This window comes from Meles meles, chromosome 20 (genome assembly GCF_922984935.1).
Source record: "Meles meles chromosome 20, mMelMel3.1 paternal haplotype, whole genome shotgun sequence".
NCBI lineage: Eukaryota > Metazoa > Chordata > Mammalia > Carnivora > Mustelidae > Meles > Meles meles.
The window spans coordinates 15,648,560-15,664,831 of record NC_060085.1 but is presented as its reverse complement, the minus strand read 5'-3'; the positions used below and the strand labels follow the sequence as shown (position 1 = coordinate 15,664,831).

Here is a 16,272-nt window from a genome sequence, read left to right as displayed (position 1 = left end):
ACAAAATACATATAAGCATTTCCTTTAAACCATACTTCTGGTAGGTCCTTACTCTAGTGTTTTTGTTTACTGTTTTGAACTCCTTTTGTAGGAGGTAAGTAACTCTCCCTGGAGAGGCACGACCAGAGAATTCTCCCTGGGAGCAGATCTCTGGATCTGGTCGCCACTCATTGGACCAGGGCCAGACTTTCCGGGGGGTTCACCAAATGGCATCTTGGATTGCTGCCAAAGAACTCTAGCTGTACCAAACCAGACTAGAAAATATACTTTATTTTACATGTACAAATGTTGCCTCAAATTTATAACAGATAAGAAAAATATATACAAACTGTGGCTTAAAAGGAAAAGCAAAAAAAACCCAAACACCCCGCATTTGCACTGATGTCCAAATCATCCCAGGAAGCCGACTTTCTGTCTCTTGGGCCCCAGGCTCTCCTCCTTGTGTAGGACGCTCTGCAGGGAGGCGTGCAGCACCTTGCCCACTCGCTTGCCGGTCTGCGGGACAGAAGACAGCACACACCCACCAGTGAGGCATGTGCCCGCACCAGGGAAGCCCCCCTCTCTGCCTGCTGGCCGGTCCAAACTGTACCCGTTTCATCTGCCTTCCAGGGCTTTTTACTTGTGAAGCAAATCAATAGAAAAGCAAACCCCCAACTACAACAACAGAGCAGTTACACTCTGGAAAGATCTCCGTACTAAAAACAAAAACAAAGAAAAAAACCAACCAACCAACCCCCAGGCGGTCAGCAGGAAGCAGCCCAGGCGGCCTGAGGCACTGCCGCTGCCCTGACAACACGCAAAACTGTCAACCAGATCTGTCCCCTGAATGCCACGTCCCACTGTAGCGTGGCGAGGAGGCAGAGGGAGGTCACAGGGAATCAAGAGTGTGGCTAATGAAGGAACAGATGGTTCTGGGGACATGTCTGAACAAGCAGTTTCCCATTCACCCGCCACCAAATCTCTCTATGCAGAGCGGCTCGGGTGGGCCTGAGCTGAGCCCCGCATCAGCCTCGGACGCCATGCAGAGACACTAAAGGCACGGAATGGCTGGAACAGGACGCGTCAAGAGGTCAGACAACCCACCGAGTTCCTAATGAGCCCCTACGCAGAAGCCACACAGGGACCCCTCAGACTCATATACAAAAGTCTTTCATAAGGAAAGACTCACGGATCATTTTAAGACTCTGAGGAACCAACCAGCAGTCCCCCATCTGGTCGAGCCTGCCATGTTCCCCAGCCTTTTCCACTCCACTGTGCTGCGCTCCACTCTCGACAACGTCAGGGAGAAAGCCACTGGGGCCCAGACCCCCGCCAACCCTCCCGGTTCCACGGACCTTCTAACTCAGCCCCTCACCGTAACACAGGGTGAGAGTCCAGGGATCACTGGAAACTTACACGGGAAGATCTCAGTCTAAAAGCGGGAAGTGATCAACTGTATGAAACGCAAAGTCAGGACTAAGGTCCAAAGTGACTGTGGAAAGATTTTTACCACAACATGAGAAAGAACAGATGTCAGTCAATCAGACAGGGGTGCTGACTGTCCATATAAATGAAGGCAGAACCGAGGACAGGTGGGAGGAGATAGGCAGGACACCAGGACTTGGGAGGTTGGAATGTGAACGACAGAGACTGGCGGCAGCGGCCTGATGTGCTGCGTGTCACAGCGGCACTTCCCTGTGGCCACATCCTTGGTGAGACCCAAGCAGTGAGATGGGGCCACGGGGCCACTGTCCCCCCAGGGGTCTGCAGACCACATTCGCCGTGCCCCAGAGGAGAATGCAGCACGGTGAGCCGGAGCTCTGGCAACCACAGCAGACCTGTGTTCTGGGTCTGAATCTTAGCGCCAGCATTTATGAGCTGGGAACCCTATAGGCGAGTGACTTTATCTGCTACGCGTCTCAATTCCCACGTCTGGAAAACGAAGGATGACCACAGTAGCTGTCTCACAGGATGGCTGAGGACTAAATGACACAATACATTCAAAACACTAAAAACCAAGGGGCCAGACACACGATAAGGGCACAATAAATTTTCACTATTACTTACTACTTTCATTGTTTTACATACTGGAATTCTCATAAAAGTCTCCAGGGGGTGGGGAAGAGTTCCCTCTAAGACAAGCCACAGTTGTCTAGAGAGACATTTGGCAGAACTTAACAAGTTTTTAAAGTGTGTTTAAAAAAAAAAAAAGAAAGAAAGAAAGAAAAAAGGGGCACCTGAGTGGCTCAGTGGGTTAAAGCCTCTGTCTCTGGCTGGATCATAATCCCAGGGTCCTGGGATTGAGCCCTGTATCAGGCTCTCTGCTCGGCAGGGAGCCTGCTTCCTCCTCTCTCTCTGCCTGCCTCTCTGCCTACTTGTGATCTCTCTGTCAAATAAATAAATAAAATCCTAAAAAAAAAAAACAAAAAAACTAGCCAACTAACCAATGGGCCACAAAGGATACACACTGCCACGCGGGGCTACACAACTGAGCTCTGGGCGCCCAAGCGAGCGCGCAGATAAGGGCTGGCATCTCCTGGGGTAGGGCCCTGTGCCATCCGCTCCCGCCTCCACGTCCTCACTGGCTCCTCGAGACATAGGCGCACTGCTGCTGCCAGCCTCCACCTGAGATGCGCGAGCTGTGGCCCAGAGCCAGGACTGACAGTGGGGACTGAGTTCTGGACACCATATACACTGCCCAGCTTTGCTTTCAAATAAGACGATAAAAGAGTAAATGGACATTGAACACTTCGTGTCTTCAGTGAAAAGTCACTGTTTCTAGGAATGAAGGAAGAGCACGCACGGCAACCTAGCCTGCAGTGAAGCATGACCCCTGGGCCTGAGCTAGTTATTTAAGGCCAAACACCCAGGTCCGGCTCACTCTGGTCCTGGCGATTCAGATGGTCTGAGTCAGAGTCCTCCAAGACTTCTGGAAAGTCAAGGGGACACAGACAAAGGTGAGTCTGAGAAGACACACATGGTCCCTGCCACAGGGGGGCTTTCAGGCCAGTCAGGGACACACACACATTGATCAGTCAGCACTGGGCTGGAGAGCGCCCTACTGGGTGGGGCCACCATACAGCCTGAGACCAGTGGGAGCGATCCACCCCCAGGCAGCAGGAAGGATTTCCCAGTCACCTCCATTTGAATACTTCTAGGCCCATGAAAATATGGGGAGACGGCTGACCTTCAACCCCCTGCCTCCACCTTTCCTCACCTTCTTTGAAGGACAGGAAGTGGTCAGGCAGGAAACCAGTTCCCTCATCAGATCGCAAAAGCCTGGGATTTGGGAGTCACAAGCAACTCCACGTTATCAGTCCAACACTCTCATCCAGAGACATTGGATCACAGAGGGTGAGGACAAGGGACAATGACTGACCGGTTCCTTACCTCCCAATCCACAGCCCCCATCGCCTCCACCCTTGGCTAGGTCCGCAGACAACCAGCTCACACCGGCTATCCTCCAAGTTCTAAGTCTGGGGTCAAGGGTATGAAGGGAGAATTCCCACGGTGGGACTTAGGGGCCAAGAGGCAGCAAGACTTCCCCGTCAGGTGCCTGCACCTGCCTCAGAGGCAGAGCCTCACCTCCATCATCTCGAAGATGCTCTCTGGGTCCAGGCTGCCCTTCCCCACTTTTCTCATGCACGTCACGACTCCCGTGCTGGTCACAGACACCAGCAAGCTGGCCAAGGAGCAGGCCTCCTCCTGAAGAGTAGCGTCCACGACATGCCGATAGCCGATCTGCAAAGTCGGGGCAGCAGAGCACATGGGTGGGTAACATGCATTCCCGACCCCCACCCTTGACAGCCTCGTGGAAGGAGTAGCTACACCAGCAAAGAACCCACACTGCCCATCCAAGGTCTTATTTTAGATTCTGCTCACATAGAAAACACCTAAAGCCATGTTCAACGATTCTATCACAGGCCACTATGGAAGCAGAATTATAAAAGCATGAGAAGGAAATATGGGGGGGTGGGGTTAGAGCTGTAAGTCAGAGACCATCCAAGTCACAGGCTACCAAGAGTCTCCAACAGAAGGGCGCAGGGAGAAAGTGACACGTGAAGCCAGAGGGACGTTTCACTTTTGACAAAGATGAATCAAGAAGGTACAAGCTAAGAGACATGCTCAAGAATGAGTCAAGTGCCGGTGGCCTTGGTTGGTCCGAGTGCTTCACCATACCCCAGGTTCAGGAAGTAATTTCAGGAAAATTAAACCTGGCCCACTCGGTCCTATTTTTATGGATCCTGTGTGGAATAAGGGACAGTCTCAGCCAATCCAGGCTTCGGTGCACAGACCTGGGCGTGCCAGGTACACGACAGCATGACCGGACTGTAGGCTCCACAGGCCTCTGTGCACATGTAAAGACCACACGTGACAGGAAGCCTGGGTGGCTCAGTGGGTTAACCCTCTGCCTTCAGCTCAGGTCATGATCCCACTGGGATCGAGCCCCACATCGGGCTCTCTGCTCAGCAGGGAGCCTGCTTCCCCCTCTCTCTCTGCCTGCCTCTCTGCCTACTTGTGATCTCTGTCAAAATAAATAAATAAAATCTTAAAAAAAAAAAAAAACCCACACATGACACAATAGATCCCCAGATGCTGCTCCAACCCCTCATTTCATAGATGTGGACACTGGGGCCCACAGAGAGGACAGAGTTCACTTCTAACCTCCCTAGACCCACAGAATTGAGGGACTTAAGGGAAATGTGCGCACACGGTGCTTGAGTAAAACGCCTGGTAGGGAGGAGCTTAACAAACTCGGCTGCTAGCACCATGAACCCATGTGTGTATTCCTGGGACCCCCTCATGTCTTCTAAACAAACAAACAAACAAAAAGAGCTGCTCAAAGAGCAGTTTCTAATATAACCAAATGAGTGGATTTGGATTAAAGCTACCTGTACATGGTTTGTGAAACTGATAACTTCTCAACCCATTAAGTAACCTTAATGGGTTGGGGTTGAAGAAGACCCACAGGGAATTCAAAAACCATCAGATATGGGGCGCCTGTATGGCTCAGTGGGTTAAGCCTCTGCCTCTGACTCAGGTCATGATCTCAGGGTCCTGGGATCAAGCCCCGCATCCGGCTCTCTGCTCGGCAGGGAGCCTGCCTCCCCCCTTCTCTCTGCCTGCTCGTGATCTCTCTCTCTGTCAAAATAAATAAATAAAATCTTAAAAAAAAAAAATGAGATACAACCGAGTACCTTGCATAGGGTGACAATGCAGGGGACATTCTCCACACTTAGCCGGATGCAGTCATAAGGGTCATCTGAGAGTTCAATGTCCTTGGACCCCTCTTCATCCTCTAGAACACGAACTCTCGGTATCCTAGAAAGAGAAGCACAGTTACAATTCCCACTTACTGTGAGGAAAAAAGAGAACTTCTTTCTCCCGAGACTGAGAACAGCAGTCAGAGTTCCCGCACGTCACAAGTAAAGTCACACTCCACTGTACTTTATCATCCTCGTCCCTATTGTCTCTGTCAGAAGAGCCCAGGCAAACTGCAGAGCACTGAAGGAAAAGGTCTTTTCAAAAATGATGCTTGGTCAATCAGATATGCACATGGAAAAAAAAAAAAAAAAACCAATCTTGATCTCTACCTCACACCATATACAAAAGTCCATACCAAGGGTGCCTGGGTGGCTCAGTCGGTTAAGTGACAGCCTCTGGCTCAGGTCATGATCTTGGGGTTCTATGATCGAGTCCCACATCGGGCTCTCTGCTCAGCGGGGAGTCTGCTTCTCCCTCTCCAGAGCTCCGTGATCTCTCTCATTTTCACTACCTCTCAAATAAATAAATAAAATCTTAAAAAGTCCATACCACATGGACTAGAGATAGAGGGGAAAGATAAAACAATAAAGCTTTTGTTTTTTTTTTTGATAAAGATTTTATTTATTTAGTTGAGAGACAGAGAACGAGCAGGAGCAGGGTGAGGGGCAGAGGGAGAAGCAGACCCCCCACTGAGCAGGGAGCCCAATGCAGGGCTCGATCCCAGAACCCTGGGATCATGACCCGAGCCAAAGGCAGACGCTTAACCAACTGAGCCACCCAGGCGCCCCAACAATAAAGCTTTTAGAAGAAAAGCTAAGGGGCGCCTGGGTGGCTCAGTCGGTTAAGTGTCAACCTTCAGCTCAGGTCATGATCCCAAGGTCCTGGGATCAAGCCCCACGTTGGGCTCCCTGCTCAGTGGGGGGTCTGCTTATTCCTTTCCCACTGCCCTTCCTTGCTTCTTGTGTGTGCTCTCCCTCTCTTGAATAAATAAATACTAAAAAAATAACCAAAAAACTAAAAACATCTTCCTGACCTTGGTGTGAACAAAGATTTCTTTAACAGACCCCAAAAAAGTCTTGCCATAAAGGGAGAAAAAAACAATAGATTCAATTGCATTGAGGATTACGAAGAATTATGAAATCTACTGCACAAATTTTTATATGGTGCCATTCGTGAATAAGGCAATGAATCTTAACCTAAAAGTGAATCCCTTCATGCTAAAATTACATAGGCGATGAGGGACTTGTTAGTGAATACGATGAGTTGTTACATGAGATTCTTTTTGGTCTTTGTTACTTTCATGCAGAAACTCATTTGTTCATCAGAAACTCGTTTGACATTTGAAGCCTTTGTATCCAAGATACTCTGATTTTGGAAAATTAAGCGTGCCTGTGGAATCCACTATCGTAAAATACTACCATACAGTTGGATAACCCTCTAATGTTTACTGGGATACTTTCCCTTTATTATTTCACTGGGGGAAAAAAGCAATGAAATAGAGTTGTACATTTTAATTGCCTATTACTCAGTTATGTTCCCCAAAAGACAGAAAAGACGAATGAAACTACGGTCAATGTTGTACTCATGTCCCCATCGTTCAAGTCTAACACACTATCTGACACAAGGAAGGACTCATTTGTTGAACGAGATTTAATTACTTGTTCAAGGTCATGACACTACCGACTGCTGGGGCAATGACGGGACACAGGCCCTCTGGCCCCCGCAGCAGTGTTTGCTTCGCACCACCTGCTAGCCCAATGGCACCTGCCTATAGGAGGGCAGAGAAGCCAGAAAACCAGAGAAGAATGGACGTGTGTGTGTGTATCTTCTTCCAAACCCACCAACCTTTCCACTTTGGATGTGTTGGCAGGTAAACAGATGACGAAGATAACGTATGGGAAGCCAAAGAAGGTGAGTGCTGAGAAGTCCCATCCCATGAATACTGCCAAGGTGTCCATCTGCTTCGTATTTACATACACATTTGTCAAAATTAACGTATTAAGACCCACATAAGTGCAGAACATGTTCTGAAAGGTATTAGAAAGTGCTGCTGAAGGCTGATGAGAAAGCGTCAGGGTGAAGAGAACATGAAGAGCTAATGTTTCTTTATTCTGGAAAGAGCTCGAGGAGCTCCCAGAGCGGCAAGTGCTCTAGTGTGGTCTAAAGGGATAAACCTGACCTGTGTAATTTCACTGGCCGGGGCCTCAGAACACAAGCTACACTATTTTTCATCTTGATTAAATGGATTTTAGAAATGGAATGATCTTCCCATGTCAGGCGGATGTTCTATACTTTCAGAAGAGCATAATTACCATTAGGCAGAATGAAACGTTTTCTCAATGGCCCTCTGTACAATGTTTCAAAAAAAAATTATTTTTAAGATTTTATTTATTTGACAGAGAGAGAGCCAGCAAGAAAGGGAACACAAGCAGAGGGAGTGGGAGAGGGAGAAGCAGAGGGAATGGGAGAGGAAGAAGCAGGGGGAGTGGGAGAGGGAGAAGCAGGCCCCCTGCTGAGCAGGGAGCCTGATGTGGGGCTTGATCCCAGGGCCCTGGGATCATGACCTGAGTCGAAGGCAGACGCTTACTGACTGAGCCATCCAGATGCCCCGAATATTTCAAAATTAAAAAAATATATATGAACTTCTGTTTGTCAAAAAACATCATTTAGAAGTCTAGGGGCACCTGGGTGGCTCAGTGGGTTAAAGCCTCTGCCTTCGGCTCAGGACATGATCCCGGGGTCCTGCAATCGAGCCCCACATCAGGCCCTCTGCTCATCGGGGAGCCTGCTTCCTCCTTTCCCTCCCTCTACCTGCCTCTCCACCTACTGTGATCTCCCTCTCTGTCAAATAAATAAATAAAATCTTTAAAAAAAAAAAAAAAGAAGAAGAAGAAGTCTAAAAGATGGGATGCCTGGGTGGCTCAGTTGGTTAAGTTTCTGCATTTGGCTCAGGTCATGATCTCGGGGATCGAGCTCCATATGGGGCTCCCTGCTCAGTGGGGAGAATGCTTCTCCCTCTTCCTCTGGCCCTCCCCACCACTCATGCTCTCACGTGCTTTGTCCCTCTCAAATAAACAAATAAAAATCTCAAAAGCTAAAAAGATATTCCGGAACACACAAAATATTTGTAAATGTGTGTGTGTGCACACGTGTGTGTACATATGAGCTGACATATTACATAAAGAATTCCTACTGCAGCTTAAAAAAAAAGAATCTCCACCAAACATAGAAGACTGACAACCTAATAGAAAAATAGGCAAAAGACTTGAACAGACTTCATAAAAGAGGCTACTCAAGGGGAGCCTGGGTGGCTCAGTTGTTAAGTATCTGCCTTCGGCTTGGGTCATGATCCCAGGGTCCTGGGGCCAAGCCCCGCATCGGGATCCCTGCTCAGCAGGGGGCCTACTTCTACCTCTCCCACTCCTGCTGCTTATGTTCCCTCTCTTGCTGTGTCTCTCTCTGTCAAATAAATAAAATCTTAAAAAAAAAAAGGAGGCTATTCAAATAGCCAATAAAGACATAAAAGGTTTTCAACTTAAATATCCATTAAGGAAATGCAAATAAAAACTACAATATGATACCAAAACACATGCCAGAATGGCAGATATTAAAAAGACAACAACAACAACGAATTGGCAAAGATGCGAAGCAACCCAGAACGCTTTACACAATGCTGGTGGGAGTATCATCTAGGAAAAGCTCGTTGGGAAATGGTTTTGCTGTATTTACTAAAACCAAACATAGCCGTGCCTTATGACCCAAAATTTTCACCCGTACCCAGCAGAAGTGGGTAATACGTGCAAGAAAAAAAACAAAAACGTTCATGTTTGGGATAGCACAAACCAGGAAACTACCGAGATGCTCATCACCAGTGGAATGCTTAAATAGACTGTGACACAGCCAAACGGGGGCTGCCCTGCAGCAGCAAGCGGACGACGACTACAGGCCAATCCAGACGTCTCGAAACATAATGCTCAAGGAATGAAACACACACGCAAGAAAACAATACTGTGTGATTTCATTTACATCAAGTACAAAACCGGTCTACTGTTGCAGGACAATGGTTATCCTCAGTGGCTGTAGGGATCGCACGGGGGTGGAGGGTGAAGAGGGTTTCTGGGGGCAGCCGGCAACATTGTTTCTTGAGCTGGGTGCGGGGAAACACATTTAACCCATAGGGTCCATCCATTCCCATCTCGGGTGGAGGAGCCAGGAAGGAAGAGGTGGTCCATTCAGCTACATGACGGAAACTGCGTTGGTGCTCTGCCCCGCTCTAACAAAGGCCCTCTAGGATTCCATCCCGACGGGTCATCCCAAGGCAAGGCCATACACCCACAGCAGATGAGCTGCAGCGAGGAAAATGTCTGCAGGAACCAAGGGGTCCTGCTGGGGTCTGCTCAAAGCCTCCATGTCGGCACCCAAGATGTCAAGTATTTTATTTCTCCAAGATGTATTAAGTAACATCTTATTTGAGCAAGTCAGGTAACCAGTTTGAAGTCTGACCGGTACGTTAAATGAGCCTGTACAAACACACACCATGCGTGCACGTGCACGTATCTTCCCCACACTTGGGCCACAAGCTGGGTGAGCTGAAGGGCTAGAGAATGGCCTCTCTCTCTAAAGGACGTGGACTCTACAAAAGGTTTTTCCATGTACTGGGGACCTGACGCCTGACACAGTCCACATTCCTTGCTACCCGCTGGACTGTTCGCTGTTCTAGGGGACGAGACTTAGAGCTATGGCCACGACAGGTGTCCTCGCCAATCTGAGCAGCTGGGTTTCACCATCCCGATGTACAGTTTGCCCAACACTTCCCCCACAGCCGAACAGCCTCGTCTGGTTCTACTCTCTTTTTGCCCTGGTGCCCATGGAAACCAGCTGGCAGATGGGTAGTTATTTCTGAAGCTCAAGGTACAACAGATGGCGACTTTCTTTCTTCTCCAAGAGAGCCCCAGCACAGGCTGCTACAATGGCAGTGGTCCTCGGACCCCTCTGTGGCCACCAGTGCCAGGGTCCTCTTGACCTCTTGCCTGATCGCAGCCAGGAGCCTAGCGGCACAGCTCGGGCTGGGACACTCTACAGCTTTCGATGTCAGCAAATATTCCATCCTGCAATGGCTAACTGAAATTTATTTAGCCTTCTGTTTTCTTGTGAATTACACAGGGAGTCTAAATTCACCATAGAAAACCTCTAAAGGGTGCCTCCTTAGCGCAGTAGGCAGCGCATCAGTCTCATAATCTGAAAACCTCTAAAACACAGAAAAATGTTAAGTCGCTGATAAGAAGAGCCTTGGAAGATCATCACAATGCCCATTTTAGGATATACACCTCTCTCTCTCTCCCCAGACATAGTCACAATATAAGAGTTACCAAAAGTAAAAAACAACGAAACAAGCGAGATGAGAGGACTGTGTTTAGTGCCTGGTTTTCTGTGTTAACAAACCTCTCAACAGGCCGCTGAGCCGACTGCCAGCCCCTGCCCTGGGACACTCAAGTTGTTCCGGGGGTCTCACCATTACCAAGAAGCTGCGATGAACATCCTAGAATAACACCCTTGCTCATTTATCCAAGTAACTGCTCAGCCTATATCCCTAGAACTCCCTAACCCTCATGTTCTCTATCCCAGGACCCCCAGTCCCTTAATGGAAGTTCTCACGGCATGAACATCCCTACCCGCGTGTTTGTTTTCAAATGCCACAGACCTTCCAGCAAGAACCTGGCAATGGTGGGGGAGAAAGCTGTGTGATCATTCAGAGGAAGTGGCAGCTCCAAGAGGGCGTGGTGCTGTGTCCCTTGCTGCACAGCTGGCTGGGAAGCTGAACCACAGTGGCAGAACCATTTCTTGCTCTTGAACCCCAGGGCAGGCTGCCGCCCTGCTTTTAGAACATTCCTGGGTCCAGTCCAGGAATCTGTGCGTACCCACTATGTGGCCGGCATTGCTCGTGGTGCTGGGGACAGAGCAGAGCACACAACAGGCCAAATCCAGGCGCCCGAGCAGTTTTATCCACTTACAGTGTTTGGACAGCTGACCTGTGGTTGTTTTCCACTCTTTTCGCTTCTTTGTGGTTTCCTAGTATTTTTTTACATGGGACGTGCTTACTTATGAAAATAACAGCACAAAGAAAAATACGGAAATATATGTATATATTGAGTTTTACCTGGTGAAATCCGGAGCTTGTCATGAAGTGCCACTACGTTTAATGCTAAAGGCCCCTGGTCACCTTCCCCTGTCAGCTTTGGTAGAAATGTCCCGAGTGGCCCATCGCCAGTGTCTGCTCGGGCTCTGCGCAGGCCCCTGGGGCTGTTTCCAGGAAGACCCACCTTGTGTTGAAGAGAGCAGCCTTCACAGCAATGCAGATGGTGTCGAACAGATTCCCGTCACATTCCAGCAGCTAAGGGAGGCAGGGAGCAGGGTGGGGAGGAAAAGCAAACATCATTTCTTGCTCTAAGTACCATACCAGTTAAAGGACACTGGTTCCCACAAAGCGCTCCCTGTTCACAAGATAAAGAGAAGAACGTGTGGACGCTCTCCCGGCGGATGCCGGGCACATTCACCCTCATTGCCAGAGGCCCCTTGCCGACCATGCCGGCCTGCACCCCGCGGGTGAGGGCACTGCTGGCCCCGGCTGTGGGGCCACCACTCGGGCCCACCTTGTGGCAGGTCTCCTCTAACTGGCCCCCCAGCCAGCTGGGTCTGCGCTCAAGGAGGAAATGATCACCTTTGTTTTGTCCCCAGTGGCTCCCGAGTGTGACTCGCCTCTGTGCCCACATAAACCCGGCCTCCAAACCGGGAAATCACGGTGGCCACTTGATGCAGCAGCCACCACCAGTTCACGGTTAGCAGCGCGGAGGCCTCCTGTATGTAATCCCCATCGTACAGCTGCTGCCCGAAGAAACACAGAACAAACACATCACGCTGCACATTCGGTGCCACAAAGACTAAGTTCCTGCCCAAGAGCATCGACCACGCTTAGGTGTGCTCACTCTGCCGGAAAGGTCAGAGCACAGTATTCAGCGGAAGGCAACACATCCTTCTGTCCTCATTTCAGTGACGCCTTGGCCTGAGGCCCCAAGAAAGGAAGGGGAGGCGAGTCTGTACCTACTCATCGGACCTCCACCTCCAGGGTGGACGCTGGCCTGGCCGCAGCACGGCAGGATTACTGCTTCCTGAAACCCCCCCACCCCACTGTTGTCAGCGCCGGCTCTGGCCCAGCAGAGGACTACCTCTTCCCCACCAGGGCTCAGACACAGACCGCCGCCCAGGGAAGAGCTCCAGCGGGACTTCTGAGTCAGACCATCGGCTAGGACTCCTGTCTCTGCCACTCAGCTGGGGGCCACTTCACGTCTCCAGGCCTCGCGGAGGATGAAAGTCCCAATGGTCCCACAGAGCTGTTCCACAGGCTCCCACGAGCTCATGTTTGGAGAGCCCTCAGAAGCGTGTCCAGCACACGGTAAGCGTGAGCTAAGTGCTTCTAGAGAGCACTGCTCCGCGCCTTGGTCTCCCCGCGGCCGGCCTCCCAGACCAAGCACGTGTGCTGCAGGTCCGTCTGCGCCACCGACAGCTGCGCGCTCTGAGCCTGGCTGTGCGTCACAAGCACCTGGGGAGCTCAGGGAAGTGCAGGGTGACACACTGGCCGGTGTGTTCCACTCCAAACCCAAGGCGGTCCTGACGGGCAGTCAGGACTGAAGACCACTGTCTCCCACTCCGATATCCCTGTGCTCACCTCATGCCAAGAAGGTACTAGGGAAATGCTGACATCCGCTCTGGTGGCTGTGGGGTCTCCCCGCTGGAAGGGACCCTAAGGAGCACATCACCCCCCTTGGCAGCTGGGGACATAGAAGCCCTCCTGCTGGTGTCACAGTGGCCTGCCACAAACTCTGGCTCATCAGCAAGAGAGGAAATCAAGAGAGCAGAATGCTAAACCTGATCGGCCTGGGGGTCCCCCCAAAGGGCAGGTACCAGCCTGCCCGCCCTCCTCCCCGGGGTGCAGAGGATGAGTCCACTCCAGGCCTCAGGGCTGCCTGCTCAGGCTCCTCTCTGTGCGCCACACCACAGGATAACCCAGGTCAGGCAGTGCGGGTCTGATGCTCTCCTCTGCCGCTTGCTGGCCTTGTGTCCTCTGAGCGCCAGGATCCCCCTCGGTACAGCAAAGCCCTGCTTCTCTGTAGAATGACGGCAAGGATAAAACGAGATCACACCCTTACCACTCCTGGCACGTAACGGGCTCAAAGACCCTAGCCTCCTCTCTTGCGGCCAAGCAGGTGCAGCTTAGTAAAAATCTTTCTGCTACACACAGTGGGACATCCCAGGAGGCAGGGGACAGCAGGTGCGATACGGACACCCAATGGCTTAGTGAGGTCAAGAGCAGGCACCGGCATTAAAGAGAGGCAGCCCCGACGAGACCCAACCCCACTCCTCACAAGCTGACTCTGGGACTGGTTGCTGCACCTCTCCAAGCCTTACTTCACCTGTAAATGGGGCAGACAGCAGTGTCTGCTTGCCAAAGCCATAGGGCCTACAAGGAAATGTATATAAGGAGTTCATCCTCCAGGTGCCTGGGTGGCACTCAACTCCTGGTTTCTGCTCAGGTCATGATCTCAGGGTCGTGAGATCGGGCCCCGCACTGGGCTCCAGGCTAAGCAAAGGGCATGCTTGAGTTTCTCTCTCCCTCTCCCTCTGCCTCTCCATCTCCCTGTGTGCTCGCTCGCTCTCTCTCAAATAAATCAATAAACCTTAAAAAAAAAAAAAAAGGCGAGCTCATCCTCATCCCACGCAGATGCGCCAACTTGTCCACCTTCTGCCCATCACCTCCATCGGATGCCACCTCCAGAGCATCTCTTGTTTTTGTGTCTACTTCCCCGACAGGCCAGTGCTAATTTTAGGTGCTACCATGATAGGACTGTTGTGTGACTTTTCCTGTAGGATGGTACTCTCTGCATACTATGACACATGCATTGTATTTAACATAAAAAACTTATTACAGGACATCACACGTTTTCCATCTAGTCTCACCCTGGAAGTTGAAAGCAGCCACTTAAAGAGGGAAACAGCGCCGGCAGGAAAGCAGGCCGACTGGTCTCCAGCAGATGCAGACAGTGCGGCCAGTACACCACGTGACACGTACCAGCACATCCACGTAGAGGACCCAGCAGTGCTCCCGGGGGCTGATGCAGAGGGACTTCAGGTCGACGCTGCTCTTGTTGTTAAATATCCGGTAGAGGGTGTTAGTGATCTCCGTGCCAAGGTCATCACCTCCTCGACCTTCAAATTCAGGGGTAGCATTGGCTGAACTACATAGAGAGGTAACGGAAAAGCTGAGTGAGTCTCTTCAGAAACAAAGAGCAAAGGCATGGGACTTTGTTCCAGTTGCTCTGTGGAATGCTGGAAGGACGAGCGCTATCAGGAAAGTCGCCTCAGTGGGAAAGGATGGCACCTGCCCCGTTTCTGGCCTCCAGACGTGTACGTGGGGAGCCAGATGGGTACCGCGCTCTGTCTGTCAGGGGGCATGACGGGCGTCCCCCTGCCCCCAACAGAAGCCATCTTTATCCAAAGAGAAACAAGAGAACAATAGTAAAGTGAACCTTGGCCAGTCATAATTAACTCTCCGAAGAGTAGAGTACGGCCCTCGGGCAGGCCCAGGAAGCCAGGAGGCCTGGGGACTCAAGCAGTCTGGTCACAGAGGGGTCATTTCACGGACACTATCCCGAGTTTCCATGGCCTGGAACGCACCATGAAACTCTCACAGCAGAACCCACAACCTAAGTACAGTGAGGGACCTTCCTGGGATGACTCAGGTCTGTGTGACAGCAAGTCACACAACATCTCTTATCACTGTACTGAACAGGAGGAAAGGGAGAGAGAAAGACTGGAGGCTGATTCAATATTAGATTATCCCTTTTACTTGATCTGCTATTTTTTCATGAGGAAAAACTTTTCCACTTTGGCCTCTTGAACCTTAAGCCCAATGACCTCAATGAAGAAGGAACAGGCATCAACATTTACTGCCGCAAGCATCACTCACAAGTCTTGAACAGGCAATTTCTGAGGGTTTTGGCATAATAAAAACAAACCCTCAAAACATCAGGGTGCCTGGGTGGCTCAGCTGGTTGGGTGACTGCCTTTGGCTCAGGTCATGATTCCGGAGTCCCGGGATTGAGTCCCACGTTGGCTCCCAGCTCCATGGGGAGTCTGCTTCTCCCTCTGACCTTCTCCCTTCTCATGTTCTCTCCCACTCTCTCTCTCTCAAATAAATAAAGAAAATCTTAAAAAAAAAAATCAGTGCAATAAGTAAACATTCCAGAAACCACTTTACTGTATCGAACAGATTCCAGAAAGGTAAGACCCAGCTGCTTCACAATGGTCTCCACAAAATCACATACTGAAGCTTTCTAGTCCATGCGCTTATCCGTCTAGAAAGTACCAGCTCCCCGCTGGGCACTGGAGGGAGAGCCTGAGCAAGGCGGATGAAGGCCCCAGGGCGGCAATCTCACGAAGTCGGGGAACTTCATGACAGGAAGCAAACAGCAGGAGTGGGGCTGGGGAGGATGTCGACCAGTGCTGGGGGTCACAGGGGACCCCACACCAGAACGCGGGCAGAAGTCAGTCAGGCTGCAGACAGGCGGGGGGCATTCCAGGCAAAGTGACACCCATGTGAAGGCTCAAGGCTATGCCCACCCCATCCGCACAATGCTAAAAGAAATCTCACCTGATATATTTAAATATCCCTTTTGTCTAGTCCATTCGAATATAGGCAGAAGAATGACCCCTGAAACAATGAGAGTGTATCACCATATAGTAACTGTGCTTCTCGGACTCTACAGCCTTCCCCTACCACTACGAGCCAGCAGAGGCCCAGCTGAAAGTCTCCAAGAGAAACTTGAATCAGCCTCACTGTTCCCTAACTGCTTCTGCTGGACATAGGCACTGAGCCATGAAAAGCAGCTCATTTACAGTGAAATAATCAAGTTCCCAGGGACCAACTGAATAATTTTGTACAGCCAGCAAAACAAAAGCTGTTTCTAATTTACA

At 50.5% G+C, this 16,272-nt stretch overlaps 1 protein-coding gene across 1 annotated transcript in view; it reads right to left on the bottom strand.

The window, feature by feature from the left end:
- Positions 1-249: 249 nt before the first annotated feature.
- Positions 250-16,272, bottom strand: part of EXOSC7 (exosome component 7) — a 33,762-nt gene continuing 17,739 nt past the window's right edge. Inside the window, exons 4-8 of the mRNA XM_045991703.1 lie at positions 14,369-14,534; positions 11,565-11,635; positions 5,178-5,301; positions 3,565-3,720; positions 250-495 (exon numbers count right to left, since the gene is read on the bottom strand). Of these exons, the coding sequence (XP_045847659.1) occupies positions 391-495; positions 3,565-3,720; positions 5,178-5,301; positions 11,565-11,635; positions 14,369-14,534 (622 nt within the window). The 3' untranslated portion in view covers positions 250-390. The remainder of the gene's footprint in view (positions 496-3,564; positions 3,721-5,177; positions 5,302-11,564; positions 11,636-14,368; positions 14,535-16,272) is intronic.